Raw genomic sequence first — 17,892 nt, forward strand, 5'->3', positions numbered from 1 at the left:
GATTTCTGGCACCCCACGTTTTATTTATGTATTTATTCATGTATTTATTTATGCAAAATCTGGCAACCATACACATCCTCTCTGGGAGTGGGGCCTGGGAATATGTATTCACTCAAGCTTACCCCCAACAGTAGGGAAACCCAAATTTAGAATCATTTATATGGAACACTTATAGAGTTGTTTAGGGGTCAAAGAAAAAGGGATTCCAGACCCCTAAGTCTGAAAATCCAAGTTTGTGAAGTTTGAGTCAATATTTCCCTAACATGTTTAATTACAAGAAATTTTCAGGAATGCTCAGTAAAATTACAGGTTCCCAGGCACCCTCCCTGGGAAATTCTGACTTTCTGGCTTACCTTTAGTGGGAGGAGGGAGAAGGAGGCAGCAAATGATATCTGCATTTTTTTTCTTTTTTTCCACACCAAGATATTTATTGAAATATCATTTATAGGGGTATAAAATTTGAAGCCTAAATCTTCCTCAAAAGGGGGCATTGTTTAATAAATCATAAGGAGTTCATTTATATAGGGAATACTGTGCTGCCTTTTAAAAACACAGCTTTATTGAGATATTATTAACATACACATTTAAATCTGTACCTGGATGGGCTTTGACATATGTGTACACCTATGAAACATCACCACAATCAAGACAGTAAACAAATCCTTCATCCCCCAAGGTTTCCTCTGGATCACAGCATGTGTGTGTTTGTTTGCTTGCTTTTAATAGCTTTGTGTGTGCATGCTCAATCTCTGTGTTATCTGACTCTTTGCAACCCCATGGACTGTAGCCGGCCAGGCTCCTCTGTCCATGGGATTCTCCAGGCAAGAATATTGGAGTGGGCTGCCATTTCCTCCTCTAGCTTACCAGTGTCCAATGTCATTGAAGTACAATTTACATAACATAAACTTCACCCATTTTAAGTGTCCAGTTCAATTTTAGTACATTTACATGTATAGCCATCACCACAACCTGCTTTCAGAACATTTTCATCCTTTTCTATCACCCCAAATGTCGGGAAACCTCGGAGGCACTTCATTTTCTAGTTTGCTCTTTAATTTTCAAAATTGTGGTAAAATATGACATTTACCATGTTCACCTTTTTTAAGAGTACAGTGCAGTAGCATTGAATATATTCATACTGTTGTGCAGCCATCACCACCGTCCGACTCCAGAACTCGTCATCTTCCCAAACTGAAAGTCTCCACCCATCAAATAAAAACTCCCTCTTCCTCCCTCCCATCCCACCAGTCTTTCTGTGTCTATGAATTTGACTATTCTAGGTACCTCCTATAGGTAGAATCTTACTTGATTTCTCCTCTTGTGACCATCTTATTTCACTTAGTGTGATGTCCTCGAGGTTCATTCCGGCTGAATAATGTTTCATGGTGTGTATTCACCACATTTTGTTTGTTTTTTTTTGTCCATCCATGGCCATTTGCTTCCACCTTTTGGCCATTTCAGGTAAGACTGTTATGAACGTGGGTGTACAGATATGGAAGGGGGACTTTATTTTACAAGGTGCTTGTTATACAAGCATGGGAAACAGTGATGACAATCTCTGACCTTGAGTAGATGAGAAGGAAGATGCTTTGTAAGAAGAGAAACCAGTACGGCAGGAGGAGGAATCGCTGACGTGGACAGCACTGTGCTGAGCAATTCACCTGCTTTCCCTCGTTTCGTGCTCACAGCAACCCATGACTTGGGTTCTCCCATGATCCTCATTTTACAGACAAGGAATCCAAAACTCAGACAGGTTAAGTAATTTCCCTAGGGTCATACAGCTAGTCTGCACAAATGAAACTCTATCCCCGCTTGCAGAAAAAGGGAGGGAGAAAACCATTTAGTCTGTTGCTGGCTGGAGCAGTAGCCTTAATTGGTTTTCACAAAGAGCAAAGGATACTTTCACGGTCACTCAAATATACACGAACTTTTTCCGTTCTCGTTTCTACACTCACTTGTGCCCTGCTTCGTTCCTCCAGTGACTGCCTGCACAGGTGTTTCCCTGACTGTGCCCAGGTGACCTTGCAGGACTCTCCCCCCATCTCATCTTCTCAAAAACGCTTTCTGCTGATGAGTCCCCAGGTTGAGAAACTTGCATCCTCTAAGCTGTTATTCGTGGAGGGGTCCTTCTCAAGGCCTACCTGAGGGCAGCCTATGGACTGATAAACATTTCCCTATGAATCCCACTTGCTGATAACTCAGAGTGTGAACTGTTTAAAAGAAGAGAAAGAGGGGGGAAAAGGGAAAGGTATTGAAAAGCATCTCTCATCAAATATTTTGAGATACAGAACTTGCCTCGTGGTCCAGTGGTTAAGAATCTGCCTGCCAGTGCAGGGGACATGGGTTTGATCCCTGGTCCGGGAAGATTCCACGTGCTGAGCGGCAGCTAAGCTTGCATGCCATAACTATTGAGCCCACGAGCCACAGTTGCTGAAGCCTGGGAGCACTAGAGACCATGCTCTGCAGCAAGAGAAGCCACTGCAATGAGAAGCCCCACACACCGCAGCTAGAGAAAGCCCATGCGCAGCAATGAAGACCCAGCACAGCCAAATATAAATAAAATTTTGAAAATATTTTAAGGCCTAGTTTTTCTAAGAAATGCTTTGAAGTCATCATGCTTCCTGGATGTTCTTGTTTCCCACTGACTGGCGGGTCCCAGGTGAGGGTGCTGTGTCTACTCCCAGGGTAGAGTTTCCCAGGAGGACCGCCCTGATATCACCCAGGTTAGGTGTGATAGGAACTGTTCTTTTCCTGACAAAGAGTTCCCAAGTGAGAACATTTATTTCAGGCTCTGTGGTGACCGTAACCAAGAGAGAGGACTGTGGCAGCATTTCTTTGGGGAGGGGGGCAGGTTGGGTTAGGAGTCCAGATGTGTTTGCAGCTGTCACGTGGTTAGGGCACATGCCCGAGGCCAGGCTGACTCCAGAGCAGTCCCAGCCCTGCTCTTGTACTGGCGTTTATACTGGACACACCCAGGTCATTTCTCTCAAAGCCTCAGTCCTCATTTCTGTAATATAGTTCCTACCACACGGAACAACTGTGGTATTAAGTGGGCAATGTATGTAAATTGTTGAGTCCAGCGTCTGGCCCCTGATAAACACATGAAAATCCTCAGTTTTATTTATTTATTGGCTGCACTGCACGGCAGGTATGTAAGATCCTATTATTAATAATAGTTCCCTGACCAGGGATCAAACTTGCATCCCCTGCATTAGAAGCATGGAGTCTTAACCACTGGACTGCCAGGGAAGTCCCCACCCTCAACTTTAGTTAGAATCAAGCAAACCAGCATGTAGCAGCCAAGATGCTTCCCTTGTAAGTGTTCCTTTGGACAGGAAACCTCCCAAGCCCTCCCCCGACTAGCAGACAGATATATTTGCAGATAAATTATCCATAGAATAACATAGAAAATGGAAAACTATAAAGAAAATCTCGTTTGACAAAGTACATCAGCAGCCAGCATATGCCTAGGATCATGCTCTGTAAATCATAACTCTTTCATGAAAGTGTTACTCCACAGTCACCATTCATAGTATGATCCATGTAGACGGCGCCCCCTGGGGTTGTGCAGGACGTAACCTGCAGGGCCGTTTGCAATGCCCTGAAGCAACCGTTGATTAATATACAGTCTCAGTACCGGGTGTGGGAAACTGAAGTCACAAAGTCAGGTGTGCCTGCCGCACCGTGCGTTTTGTTGGTACCTGCCTTTCTTTGTGCTTCCTGAACTCTGGGAAAGGAGGTACAGAAACAAGCTGTTTTAGTCACAGTGACCGTGTTCTCATAAAGCCGCTGAGTAAGGAAACCCTCATCACCCAAATGTATAAATCGTGTCTTTCTCTGTTCTGAAGTATGGCAAAACTGATGGAAATAGAGAGAATGAAAAAGGAAGCGAGGTGCCCCAAATAACGTGTCGAGTTGTTCCATGAAGGTGTTGTTGGCTCATTGGCAGGAGCTCCCACCCCTATCATTGCCCGTGACTGGCCTTCCCTTTAGCCTGTTCTGCCCTGTCGCCAGTCCAACTAGACTCTCCCACGTGGCTCCTGGATACTGTCTTCTGTCCCTGCAATGTCATGACGTCATGTCTAGCGGGAAGAGCGCCCTCTGTCGGCCATTATTCCTCGCTGTTTTCATAGGGAAGCTCTGCAGAATAAAATCAAAAGCTAAGGCTTTGGGGTTTGATGGACCCAAGTTCAAATGCTAACTGCAATTGACTTTACCTTTCTGAGCTTCTATTTTTAATTTCTGCCAAGGAGCTTCTCATTAATCACAGATCCCCTTTCACCCTTAAGTTTTTTCATAGAGGTCCCTGGGACCACCCCTATCATTGTATGAGCTGAGGCCCGGAGAATTTCAGTGACTTCCCCAAGGTTAGTTATCAGTCATATAGATCCAGAGCCAGGATTAAAAGCTACCTCTCCTGAGTCCCTTGTAGGCTTTTTCTAATAGCATGAAGCATCACGGTGCCATGTGAGCCCAGGCAGCTCCTCCACTGCCCACTGGTTAAGGGAGGTCTCACAATTCCCAGTTCAACCTGCAATTTCACATGCCTGACAAGGAATGATCCATCATGTGGGTAGAAGCGAAAGCCGCTGGTAATAGAAGAAAATGCATTTTCAGTTACTGGCTTCCTTGTTTGGCTTCACTAATTTTTCACCAGGGTTATGGGGCTATTGCTGCTACGTCCTGCATATGTGCTCAGTCATGTCTGGCTCTTTTGTGACTCCATGGACTGTAGCCAACCAGGCTCCTCTGTCCATGGGATTTTTCAGGCAAGAATACTGGAGCGGGTTGCCATTTCCTCCTCCAGGGGATCTTCCCAACCCAGGGATCGAACCCCCATTTCCTCGTCTCTCCTGGACAAATTTAGTTGCCCTCTTTCTTTTTCGATGATGATGATGATACCTGATGGCAAGTGTTTGATGCTCGATTATTATAGACTAGGAAGTGCTCCAAGCATTCCATGTGCTCTGTCTCACCTGCTTCTCACCAGACTGAGAAATAGCTGTCCTCATCCCTATTTTACAGACGAGGCACACAAATAGCAGACTCGTCAGGGTCACACAGATGGTAAGGAGCAGAGCGGGAAGCTGGACCAGATTCTGTTTCATGCCAGATCCCAAGCTCTTTAACCAGAGGTCGGCAAACTATGGCCCAGGGCCAAATGGAACACAAGTACTCCCTTTATTTCCGTATTGCCTGTGTTGTCTGCTGTAACTGCAGAGTAAACTGGAAGGACATCATATGGCACACAGAGTTGTAAATATTTACTGTCTGGCTCTACAGAAAATGTTTACTAGCCTCTGCATGTAACACTGCACTGTACGGTCTCTTTTATTTTACTTGATTTCTGTACGGTCTCTTTTACTGGTTTCTGAAAGAAGAACTAAAAATAGAGGGAAAGCTGGAGAGAAAGAACTCAGGCAGATTAAGCCCTACTGTGTGCTGACAGCTGTGCTCCTTAATTGCTTACTTAGTTTGCTGAGAAATAACAACAACAACAAAAAATAGGTGAGCTGAAAAAACAGATTTTGAGCAATCTTTTTCATCACCTCTTTAAAAAATAACTGGAATATGTGGTTCTAAATATACACAAACAAGACTTCCCTGGTGGTCCAGTGGTTAAGAATCTGCCTTCCAGTGAGGGGAACACAGGTTCAGTCCTTGGTCCAGGAAGATCCCACATGCTTCAGGGCAACCAAGCCCATGCACCACAGCTACTGAGCCCACTGGGCTCTAGAGCCTTCAAGCCATAGCTAATGAAGCCTGTGCACCTAGAGCCCATGCTCTGCAACAAGAGAAGCTGCTACAAGGAAAAGCCCATGTACTGCAACTAGAGAGTAGCCCCCACTCGCTGCAATTGGAGAAAGCCTGCTTGCAGCAATTAAACCTGTGCACCACAGCTACTGAAGCCCATCTGCTCTAGGGCCCATGCTCTCCAACAACAGAAGCCACCAGAATGAGAAGCCCACTCACAACTAGAGAAAGCCCATGTGCAGCAACAAAGACCCAGCATAGCCATAAATAAACAAATATAAATAAATATACATCCACATATACATGTATTTGCATATATACTAAGTATAATTTGCATATATAGTAATAGTATAATTACATTGACATATATCTGATAAATATACTAGATATTAGTATATTATATATAACAGAGTTATATATATTGTAAGTTTTTTTTACTGCATATTGTAAGTTTACTGCATATTGTAAGTTTTACCTGTTTCTTCAACTGGAAAGTTTTTTTTTTTTAAACTGTGGAATGTTGGGAATTCCCTGGCAGTCCAGTGGGTAGGACTCGGCACTTTCACTCTGGTGGCCTGGGTTCAATCCCTGGTCTGGGAACCAAGATCCTGAAAGCCAAGTAGTGAGGTCAGAAATAAATAAACAAATAAAACTGTGGAATGTCTTCCCTAGGTAATCTCTGAAGAAGAAATTTTGGGTTTATAGTCCAAAGCCTGCTGTAGCTGAAGAACTATTTATTTGTTCAAAGTTTCTCTAGGCAGCACTTTACTACTTGTCTTATTATTGATTCCTTGGTCTTAAATCATTCTTCTCTGGAGCTGCTGCTTTACTTTTATAGGTTTAAATTTGGTGCGTGATTACAGACTGGTGGGGTTTTATTTGAACATGACAAACAACTTGTGACAGCTTTCATTCTGAGTACCACAGAGTCTCACCATAGTGTTCATAGGACATAGAGCACATAGTGATGCTTATGCCAAAGTCTCAATAAGCATATTGTCTAGAAAATTTTACTGGTTTCAAGTGTCATAAAACTAACTTAAACTAGCCTAGGGGAAAAAAAATAGCTTATGTAACCGAAAAGGCCAAAAGCTGCAGCTTCAGGCCCAGGTGCCCAAGCGATGGTCAGGAATCTGACTCTGCTCTGTCAGCTTCACTGTCTCTGGCAGACTCTTGCTGCCTCACCTGCAGGAAGGTGGCCGCCATCAGCACCAGACTGGCAGCTCCAGAGGAAGAGCCAGCATCTTCCTCGGCGTGGCTTGGATCTTGACTAGAGGCCAACCTTGAGAAGGATGTGGCTTTACTGTACCTGGGGTTGAGGAGCTGGCTGGTGGTAGAGGGAATGACCAGAGAACACGGTCCCCTTCAGAACAAAACCTCTTGCCAGTCAAGCTTTGTCATCTCCAACCTGACCTCTTAGGAGTTCATCTACACTGTGCTCTTACACGTCCTGTGGGGACCTGCTGATGGGATGAGAAATCCTGAGACCACCACGTGCTTCATATCAAAGGCGACTTCCCATGGCCAGTGAAGTGGAGGGCAGGGGGCTGCAGATGGTCTCAGGCACAGGGTCCTCAGCAAAAACTCAAACAGGAGGACTCTTGAGGACTGTGTCATCCCCAGATGTCTATGGACGACCTTGGGGGAGGTGGAGACAGGAGCACAGGTGGAAGGCTTAGCACCCTGGAAAGACAGGACCCAGACTCAGCCAGGCATCTGGGGATCAGCGTGGCTGCCTCCTGGCTCCTCTGGCAGAGCACACCCTGGTTTACCAAACTTGAACCACACTGCTGCTTCTCTTCTCTTTACTTAGTCGATGGTCATTCACTCTTGCATTCAGCCTGTCAATTGAATTGAAGGATGTCAAGTCTAGGGGTAGTGAAAGCTATTTGCAAACACCCAGCTGTTTTCTGGTTAGATTCTATTTCCCATTTTATGAACCAACCAGGAAGCTAATTAGAACTTGAAAGAAAGAACTGTAAGATTGAAGATTTACCAAAAAATGGGAAAATTAGATGGATCAGGTCTCCTTTGACCCTAAAATCCAAATGAATGATTTTTCTGAACAGCTCAAAGGGACCTAATTCTTTCTGTTTTTTGGCTGCACTGAGTCTTCATTGCTACACACAGGCTTTCTCTAGTTGTGGCGAGCAGGGACTACCCTTTGTTGTGGTGCTTGGGCTTCTCGTTGCATTGGATTCTCTTGTTGCAGAGCACGGGCTCAGTAGTTGTGGCCCACAGGCTTAGTTTCCCTGAGGCACGGAGATCTTCCTGGATCAGGGATCGAACCCGTGTCCCCTGCACTGGCAGGCAGAGTCTCAACCACTGCACCCCCCAGCGAAGTGCCGGGACCTCTTTTAAGTTCTAAAACCTAAAAGTAATGTACAACTTGGTGGTGCTGTGTTCTGAATGTATCATTTTGATTTCTCACATTGAAAATCCCGAACATAATTTACCTTTTTCTTGGAGACACAGAATTACTACCCCACTTTGAGTTATGGTGACGTCCTGGGAGCTGTTGAGGTAAAAGCCATTTGTTGTTGTTCAGTCGCCCTGTCATGTCTAACTTTTTCGACCCCATGGGCTGCAGCACACCAGGCCTCCCTGTTCCTCACCATCTCCCAGAGTTTGCCCAAGTTCATGTTCCTTGCATTGGTGATGCCATCCAGCCATCTCAGCCTTTGACACACTCTTCTCCTTCTGCCCTCAATCTTTCCCAGCATCAGGGACTTTTCCAATGAGTTGCATCAGATGACCAAAGTACTTGAGCTTCAGCTTCTGCATCAGAAAAAAAAGCCATTTGCCCAGCAGCAAATAGCCCCTCCCCGAGCTTCTGAGATCTAGTGACTGTGTTCTGTAGTCTCTGTCCTGTCTTTTGAGATCCATGGCTCCTCCATGCTGTGGTCAGTGTGTCTCCTCCCCCTGCCCTGTCACCCCCACCCCCAGGCCCTTCCAGACTGTGGGAATTAAGCTCAACATCCACATGTGTTAGATTCTTCTGTAAGGAAGATGGTCTCTTCTCCCTGCTTTATGTATTTACTCACTCACATATCCATGTCAGCATGGACGTAGTATATTTTACCCTCTGGGTCATAATCCTTTCTTTTTTTATTTTTATTTTGCCTGCACTAGGTCTTCATTGCAGCATGAGGGTTTTTCTCCTGTTGCTGTGCATGGACTTAGTTGCCCCATGGCATGTGGGATCTTAGTTTCCCGACCAGGGATTGAACCTGTGTCCTCTGCATTGGAAGGTGGATTCTTAACCACTGAACCAGCAGGGATGTCCCTCATTTTCTGTTTTGTAGCTCAAATTCTTCCAGCCTCGGCCTCTGGGAGCTCTTTCAGGCTGGTTGCCGTGGCGTTAAGCATCTCCCCATGCTTTTGCTCTGGGCACTTCTTTATTCTCTGCTGTTAGGAGATTCTCCAGGCTTAGCAGGTATTCCCCCCTCCCCTGTCCCAGCCCCAGAATCAAAGACCTTTTTACTTACACTACTTTTGCCAACAGTTCAGCTCAGTCGGTGGTGAACACCTACCGTGAGTACCAGGCACTCTGCTGAGTGCCTGGCACAGACAGCAACTGGCTAGTAAATGTTTAACAGCCAGCTCTCTGAAAAATGTAAAGGATGCACACATATAGCATAAGGTTTAATGATATCAAGAATGTGTAACACCTTCTTTCCAAATAATAAGAAATACAGTACACTTTCCTGTAAATTCCACACAGCCAGCTGAGTCTCACAGAATGCTTTCATTGACTTTCGTTGAATCCTTGTATCCATAGCCAATTTCTTGTTGTAACTGATGAATAAGAGAGTTCCCAATCTGAGCACTGGTGGATATTTGGGGGTATTTTGGATATATTTGCATTTGTGAGTAATACGAGTAAAAAAGAAAGATGTTGGAACTTCCCACATTCATCAGTGACGTGACTTTTTTTTTTTTTTCTGCATCAGATAGTAGTTTTCAAGTACTAGAGAAATGTTCCCTCCATTTTTTGTGCTACTTATAATGGCTGAGGCACGACATACTTTTTTATCATCTGCACTGTTAAGATTTTCCCCATTACCTTCTTAAGCATAGGCAATCAGCAAACAAAAAAATCAAGCTCTGGTGGCTCAGAGGGTAAAGCGTCTGCCCACAATGCAGAAGACCTGGGTTCGATCCCTGGGTCGGGAAGATCCCCTGGAGAAGGAAAAGGCAACCCACTCCAGCACTCTTGCCTGGAAAATCCCATGGACGGAGAAGCCTGGTAGGCTACAGTCCATGTGGTCACAGAGTCAGACACAACTGAGCGACTTCACTTCACTTGTAAACCACTATTATTAAACCTATTCATAAAAGTTTTGGGTTTCCCAAGTGGTGCTCAGTTCAGTTCAGTTCAGTCGCTCAGTCATGTCCGACTCTTTGTGACCCCATGAACCACAGCACACCAGGCCTCCCTGTCCATCACCAACTCCTGGAGTCCACCCAAACCCATGTCCATTGAGTCGGTGATGCCATCCAACCATCTTATCCTCTGTCATCCCCTTCTCCTCCTGCCCTCAGTCTTTCCCAGCATCAAGGTCTTTTCCAATGAGTCAGCTCTTCGCATCAGGTGGCCAAAATATTGGACTTCCAGCTTCAACATCAGTCCTTCCAATGAACACCCAGGACTGATCTCCTTTAGGATGAACTGGAGTGGTAAATAACCCTCCTGCCAGTGCAGGAGACATAAGAGATATGAGTTCAATTGCTGGGTCGGGATAATCCCCTGGAGGAGGGCATGGCAACCCACTCCAGTGTTCTTGCCTGGAAAATCCCATGGACAGAGGAGCCGGACAGGCTACAGTCATGGGATTGCAAAGAGTCAGACACGACTGAGCGTCTGAGCACATACACATAGGTTACTTACCACAATTTTGAAAATAAAAAACAAGTTCTCTCTCTTCCTGTCTGGGTTCCACACCTTCCTGCTGGCTGCACTCCTAAGTCCAACCAGGGCACTCCAGACCCTGGTGTCCAGCCAAGTTTTCTTGGGTCTCCTTGGCTCTGATTGGATCACTTGCCCCACCAGTGCACCAATCAGTGCACCAAGGAGTGTGATTGGCTGATGGCTGAGCCCCACCCACAGCAATGGACTGAGATTGGGATAGAGACTCCTGAAGTTTCCAAAGGGCCAAGTGGGTTCTGGCCTATTCTCACTTGAGGCATGAGATATGACCACTCCCTTTAGCACCCTGGCAGTAGGTGGGCAGGGAGGCACGTCTACCTGAGCATCCCAGCATGAAAGGAAATTCTTCCACCACTACCTGTGGTCTCTAGATTTGTTTTCTAGCTAGCAGAGGAGAAAACACACTTGAATTTACCCCTTCCCACCTTCAGCCCATGCATTTGCTAAAACTTTATTAAATCAATGGGAAAAAATGATGGGAATGATTGAGGTGAGACAGCCCCAGAGAAGAGGAAGGGAGAGGATGGATGGAGAAGTCAGCACAGGCAGGAGCAATGCATCTCAGCTTCTGAAAGGAGAGAAAGGAAGAGAGCGTAGGTAGAGACAGAGGTGTCCACAGTGGAGAGAAATTCTAATCTACGTGTAAGGTAGCGGAGTTCTGGAACACCACCAAGTCCATTCCTGAAACAGGTTTCAGTAGGGCCTAGAGGCTGGCTGTTAGTCGCTCAGTCTTGTCTAGCTCTGTGACCCCATGGACTGTAACTTGCCACCCTCCTCTGTCCATGGAATTTTCCAGGCAAGAATACTGGAGTGGGTAGTCATTCCCTTCTCCAGGGTATCTTCCCGACCCAGTAATGGAGCCCGAATCTTCCACATTGCAGACGGAGTTTTACCTTCTGAGCCACCAAGGAAGCCCAGGGTCAATGTCATTATAAATGCTGAAGCAGGGACTTCCCGGTGGTCCAGTGGTTAAGAATTCACCTTGCAATGCAGGAGACTGGGGTTTGATCCCTGGTCAGGGAACTAAGATTCCACATCCTGTGGGGCAACTAAGCCTGAGTGCCACCCTAGAGAGCCCACGCGCCACAACTAGAGGGTCCACTCACAACAAAAGATCTCGCGTGATGCAACTAAGGCCCGATGAAGCCCCCCAAAAAATGCTGGGCCAGGTGTCCCCAGACAATTGGAGTTTAATTTCCTTGAACACTGCTCTCACTGACTCCAAAAAAAGCCTTTGGAGAAATTCACCGGATTCTTGACTTGGCTGGGAAAAGCTGTCGCTAAAAGACTGGTTTGGGAGCCCAAGCGAGCGGAGAAACTTCCTCTTGAACGCAGTCCAGCTGGAGTTCTAGGAAGTCCTGTCTGCCAGTGCTCCTATTTTGGAAGCCTTCTGTCCTGTTTCTCATTATGTCTCCCTGTCTGGGGAAAGAGACACGTGACCCCACACAGGCGACGAACCTTTAAACTTAGCTTCTTACTTGAAAAGTGTGTTGCTTTTTTCTTCCAGGAGTCTAGGGGGAGGGGTGGGGATGGGTGATAAGAAAGGAGAGAGAAACAGAGAGGGAAAGAGCTCATCAGACCCCAATCCAACCACCCCTTCCACCATCACCTGAGCTTGGTCAGTTCCTTAACCCAGCAGTCCCCCAACTTTTTGGTCACCAGGGACCAGTTCCATAGAAGACAATTTTCCCAAGGACCCAGGTGGCAGGGGGGTGGGCTGGGGGATGGTTTCGGGATGACTGAAGTGCGTTACATTTATCGTGCACTTTATTTCTATTGTTATTATGTCAGCCCCACCTCAGATCATCAGGCATTAGGTCCCGGAGGCTGGGGACCCCTGCCTTAACCTCTCCCAGCCTCATTTGTAAACTGGGGATAAAGAGATCTCCTCCCCGTATCGTGAGGAAGATGATTAAAGTACAATAAATGGTAGCACTCACGACGTCATGTCTTAGCCACTAGGCAAGGGGAGAAACCGCCATGACAGCATCAAGCCAAGACAAAGCCAGGTGTCAGCACCTGTCTCAGCATTTGCTTCTCCCAGTTTAGATAGAGCTTGATGTGCTCTCTGTTGAAAGTAGCTACAAACATCTTCTGCTGGGGTCCCTCGATAGATATGTATGGAGTATCTGCCAAGAATAGGGTGGGTGTTGAGGGTCACAGGCTAATCAGCCAGCAGGGGTGCCTGCCACCCCAGAGCTCTTGGCTCTGGGGGACAGATGCAGTAGGAACGCCAGAAAGACACGCAGTGTGGATGGAAAGAAAGCAGACCATGGGGTCCTGGAGAGCTGGGCTTGAATCTCGGAGATTTGTCAATTCATTCTTTCAACCAGTACTTTTTAAAACAATGTTTATTTATGGTTACACTGGGTCTTCATTGCTGTTTGCGGGCTTTCTCTAGTTATGGTGCGTGGGGGCTACTCTCTAGTTGCCTTGTGTGGGCTTATTGCCGTGGCCTCTCGTTGCAGGGCATGGACTCTAGACACACAGGCTTCATCAGTTGTGGTTCGAGAGCTCTAGAGCATGGGCTCAGTAGTTGTGGAGCACGGGCTTAGTTGCCCTGCAGCATGTGGGATCTTCCCGGACCAGGGATTGAACCTGTGTACCCTGCATTGGCAAGCAGATTCTTAACGGCTGGGCCACTAGGGAAGTCCGCAACTGATATTTGAGGGCCTACTCTGTACGTACCAAGGGTTTATTCTAGGTGCTGAGGATACAGTGTTGAGCAAGATAGACAAAACGCTCTTATGTCTTAGAGATGGCGTTCTACCAGCTCAGCCGCTCACTACCAAATCTACGATCTTGGGAAGGTCACTAGGTCTTACTCAGCCTCAGGCTCATCATAGAGTGTTAGGTGTATTAAGTGAGGTAATGGATGCAAATCTCTTGGCAGGGTGCTTGGCATGAAGGCTGCACCCAACAAATGGTGGTGCAGTGATGTGCCGGTGACCCATGCGGGGTCACCATCCCAGATTTGGGGAGAGTCTGGGAAGTCTTCCTGGAGGAAGTGACTTATATGATGAAACCTAGGACAGCAATCACGTCACTGGGACAGAAGGGTGGAGACCACCCCAGCTGCTCGTAACCTCCCCTGACCCTCTTGTCTGCCCCTGCAGGTCTCCTTCCCATGGGCGATGGGCCCAGCACCTTGGCCCAGGCCACAGCCATCTCGGACCACACAGCAGCCGAACCAGTCACCCTCGCCACCACAGGTCCCCTTCCACCCGGGCGTCCGGCCGGTGCCAGTGCAGAGGAGCTGGTCCCAGGGCTTCCCCAGGCCCTCCGTGGTCCCGCCTGCCTCTCACAAGCGGCCCATGAGTGCCAGCGGGAAGATGTTCTCCTTTATGATGGACGGCACTGCCCACGGGGTTCCCATCATCAAACAAGGTACTCAGGGGAGCTTCCGTGGTGGCTTCGGGGATGGGCTCATGGACAGGGGCTCAGTTTTTGCTTAATTTCTCCAATTCTAAAGTGGAACATTAGCAATTGTGAAAAAAAAAACAATTGGGATAAACAGAAAACAGTGAAAGATCTCATTACCATCTGGACTGCCCCCTGTGACTTTTTGGTACAAATCCCTCCAGATTTTGTGCCCATCCACACATATCAGTCAGTACCTCTGCAATGAATGTGTGTGTGTCTGTACATATACATGAATATATATGAATGTGTATCAGAATCTATATTTATATACTTTGACAGAAATACGGGTAACTGAAATCCCTCTTGCCTTCGGAGGTTTTAAATATTTTATTACCATTTTGCAAGTTAGAGGAGACAGAGGCTTATGGAGAAAATTACTTCTCTAGAGGTGATACATTCAATCTAATCTCACCTGATGCGTTTCGGTGAAATTTAAGGCTGGTTATCTCGAGGACTGTCACTCGCAGCCTGGTCACTTTGGGGACACAAAGCCATCAGGGATTCATTTCCCCCTCCTCCGCCCCAGAAGGCTTCATGGCATTTGGGGAGGAGACTTCCTGTCTGTCACCATCCTCTCAGCCTCACCAGCCTCACTGGCAGAGTAGCTAGGTCGACTTAGTCCCTGGCATGATTCCCAGATTTCTTCTGTGGCTGCTGTCAAGAAGGTCCCATTCTCTGTCCTCTGGGTCCCAGCCCCAGACCCCTCTGAGTCCCCAGATCTCTCAGTGGCTCCACACCCTCCCTTGGTCTCCCTCAGGACCACTCCTAGTCACCTCACTCAGCCATTCAAGTAATAGTTATTAGGCTACTCTGAAAGTAGTGAGTTATCTCAATTGATTGTTCACAGTCGGTTACAGGTCAGTTCAGTTCAGTTGCTCAGTTGTGTCCTACTCTTTACGACCCCATGGACTGCCGCACAATTCTTTACATGGATTGCAGGCAGATTCATCAGAGCTTACTCACCATCACCAACTCCCAGAGCTTGCTCAAACTCATGTGCATCAAGTCAGTAATGCCATCCGACCATCTCATCCTCTGTCATCCCTTTCTTCTCCTGCCTTCAATCTTTCCCAACATCAGGGTCTTTTCCAGTGAGTCAGTTCTTCACATCAGGTGGCCATAAGTACTGAAGTTTCAGCTTCAGCATCTGTCCTTCCAGTGTATATTCAGGACTGATTTCCTTTAGGATTGACTGGCTTGTTCTCCTTGCTGTGCAAGGGACTCTCAAGAGTCTTCTCCAACACCACAGTTCAAAAGCATCAATTCTTTAGCACTCAGCTTTCTTTATAGTCCAATTCTCATATCCATACATGACTACTGGAAAAACCATAGCTTTGACTATATGCACTTTTGCCGGCAAAGTAATGTCTATACTTTTTAATATGCTGTCTAGGTTGGTCATAGCTTTTCTTCCAAGGAGCAAGCATATTTTAATTTCATGGCTGAAGTTACCATCTGCAGTGATTTTGGAGCCCAAGAATATAAAGTCTCTCAATGTTTCCATTGTTTCCCAAATGGAAACATTGGGACCAGATCCCATGATCTTAGTTTTTTGAATGTTGAGTTTTAAGCCAACCTTTTCACTCTCCTCTTTCCCTTTCATCAAGAGGCTCTTTAGTTCTTCTTCACTTTCTGCCATAAGGGTGGTGTCATCTGCCTATTTGAGGTTATTGATATTTATCCCGGCAATCTTGATTCCAGCTTGTGCTTCATCAAGCCCGGTATTTCACATGATGTACTCTGCATATAGGGCTTCCCTTGTGTCTCAGCTTGTAAAGAATCTGCCTTCAATATGGGAGACTTGGGTTTGATCCCTGGTTGGAAAGATCCTGGTTTCGAACTATACAAAAAAGATCTTCACAACCCAGATAATCACGATGCTGTGACCACTCACCTAGAGCCAGACATTTTGGAATGCAAAGTCAAGTGGGCCTTAGGAAGCATCACTACAAGAAAAGCTAGTGGAGGTAATGGAATTCCAGTTGAGCTATTTCAAATCCTAAAAGATGATGCTGTGAAAGTGTGGCACTCAACATGCCAGCAAATTTGGAAAACTCAGCAGTGGCCACAGGACTGGAAAAAACCAGTTTTCATTCCAATCCCAAACAAAGGCAATGCCAAAGAATGCTCGAACTATCACACAATTGCACTCATCTCACACACTAGCAAAGTAATGCTCAAAATTCTCCAAGCCAAGCTTCAACAGTACATGAACCAAGAACTTCCAGATGCTTGAGCTGGATTTAGAAAAGTCAGAGGAACCAGAGATCAAATTTTCAACATCATTTTATCATCAAAAAAGCAAGAGAGTTCCAGAAACACATCTACTTCTGCTTTATTGACTATACCAAAGCCTTTGACTGTGTGGATCACAACAAACTGTGGAAAATTCTTCAAGAGACGGGAATACCAGACTACCTGACCTGCCTCCTGAGAAATCTGAATGCAGGTCAAAAAACAACAGAACTGGACATGGAACAACAGACTGGTTCCAAATAGGGAAAGGAGTATGTCAAGGCTGCATATTGTCACCCTGCTCATTTAGCTTATATGCAGAGTACATCACGAGAAATGCTGGACTCGAGGAAGCACAGTTGGAATCAAGATTGCTGGGAGAAATATCAATAACCTCAGATATGCAGATGACACCACCCTTATGGCAGAAAGTGAAGAGGAACTCAAAAGCCTCTTGATGAAAATAAAAGAGGAGAGTGAAAAAGTTGGCTTAAAAGTCAACATTCAGAAAACGAAGATCATGGCAGATGCCCCATCACTTCATGGCAAATAGATGGCGAAACAATGTAACAGTGGAACAATGGAAAGAATGGAAATAGTGACAGGCTTTATTTTCTTGGGCTCCAGAATCACTGCAGATGGTGACTGCAGCCATGAAATTAAAAGACACCTGCTCCTTGGAAGAAAAGTTATGACCAACTTAGACAGCATATTCAAAAGCAGAGATGTTACTTTGCCAACAAAGGTCCATCTAGTCAAAGGTATAGTTTTTCCAGTAGTCATGTATGGATGTGAGAGTTGGACCATAAAGAAAGTTGAGTGCCAAAGAATTGATGCTTTTGAACTATGGTGTTGGAGAAGACTCTTGAGAATCCCTTGGACAGCAAGGAGATCCAACCAGTCCATCCTAAAGGAGATCAATCCTGAATATTCATTGGAAGGACTGATGCTAAAGCTGAAACTCCAATACTTTGGCCACCTGATGCAAAGAACTGACTCATTTGAAAAGATCCTGATGCTGGGAAAGACTGAAGGTGGGGGAAGGGGATGACAGAGGATGAGATGGTTAGATGGTATCACTGACTCAGTGAATATGAGTTTGAGTAAACTCCACGAGTTGGTGATGGACAGGGAGGCCTGGCATGCTGCAGCCCATGGGGTCACAAAGAGTCAGACATGACTGAGAGACTGAACTGAACTGAACTGGGAAGATCCCCTGGAGAAGGGAAAAGCTACCGACTCCAGAATTCCATGGACTGTATAGTCTATGGGGTTGAAAGAGTCAGACACTACTGAGCGACTTTCACTTTCACTCTGCATATAAGTTAAATAAGCAGGGTGACAATATACAGCCTTGATGTACTCCTTTCCCAATTTAGAACCTGCCCATTGTTCCATGTCCGTTTCTAACTGCTACTTCTTAAGCTGTGTACAGATTTCTCAGGAGGCAGGTAAGGTGATCTGGTATCCCCGTCTCTTGAAGAATTTTCCAGTTATTGTGACACACAGTCAAAGGCTTTGGTATAGTCAATAAAGCAGAAGTTTCTCTG

At 46.1% G+C, this 17,892-nt stretch overlaps 1 protein-coding gene across 23 annotated transcripts in view; it reads left to right on the forward strand.

Moving 5' to 3' along the window:
* FHAD1 (forkhead associated phosphopeptide binding domain 1) overlaps nucleotides 1–17,892 on the forward strand; it is a 166,035-nt gene that overhangs the window by 36,647 nt on the left and 111,496 nt on the right. For all 23 annotated transcript variants that reach the window (XR_015143255.1, XR_015143258.1, XR_015143257.1 and 20 more), the window contains exon 4: nucleotides 13,801–14,071. Coding sequence is in view for 14 of the 23 variants with exons in the window: in XM_086343810.1 (XP_086199936.1) it covers nucleotides 13,801–14,071 (271 nt within the window). In the remaining 9 variants the exon portion in view is untranslated. The remainder of the gene's footprint in view (nucleotides 1–13,800; nucleotides 14,072–17,892) is intronic.

The sequence above is a fragment of the Bos grunniens genome, chromosome 16 (genome assembly GCF_055505025.1).
Source record: "Bos grunniens cultivar Pamir isolate PY7600 chromosome 16, Bosgru_T2T1.0, whole genome shotgun sequence".
Lineage (NCBI taxonomy): Eukaryota > Metazoa > Chordata > Mammalia > Artiodactyla > Bovidae > Bos > Bos grunniens.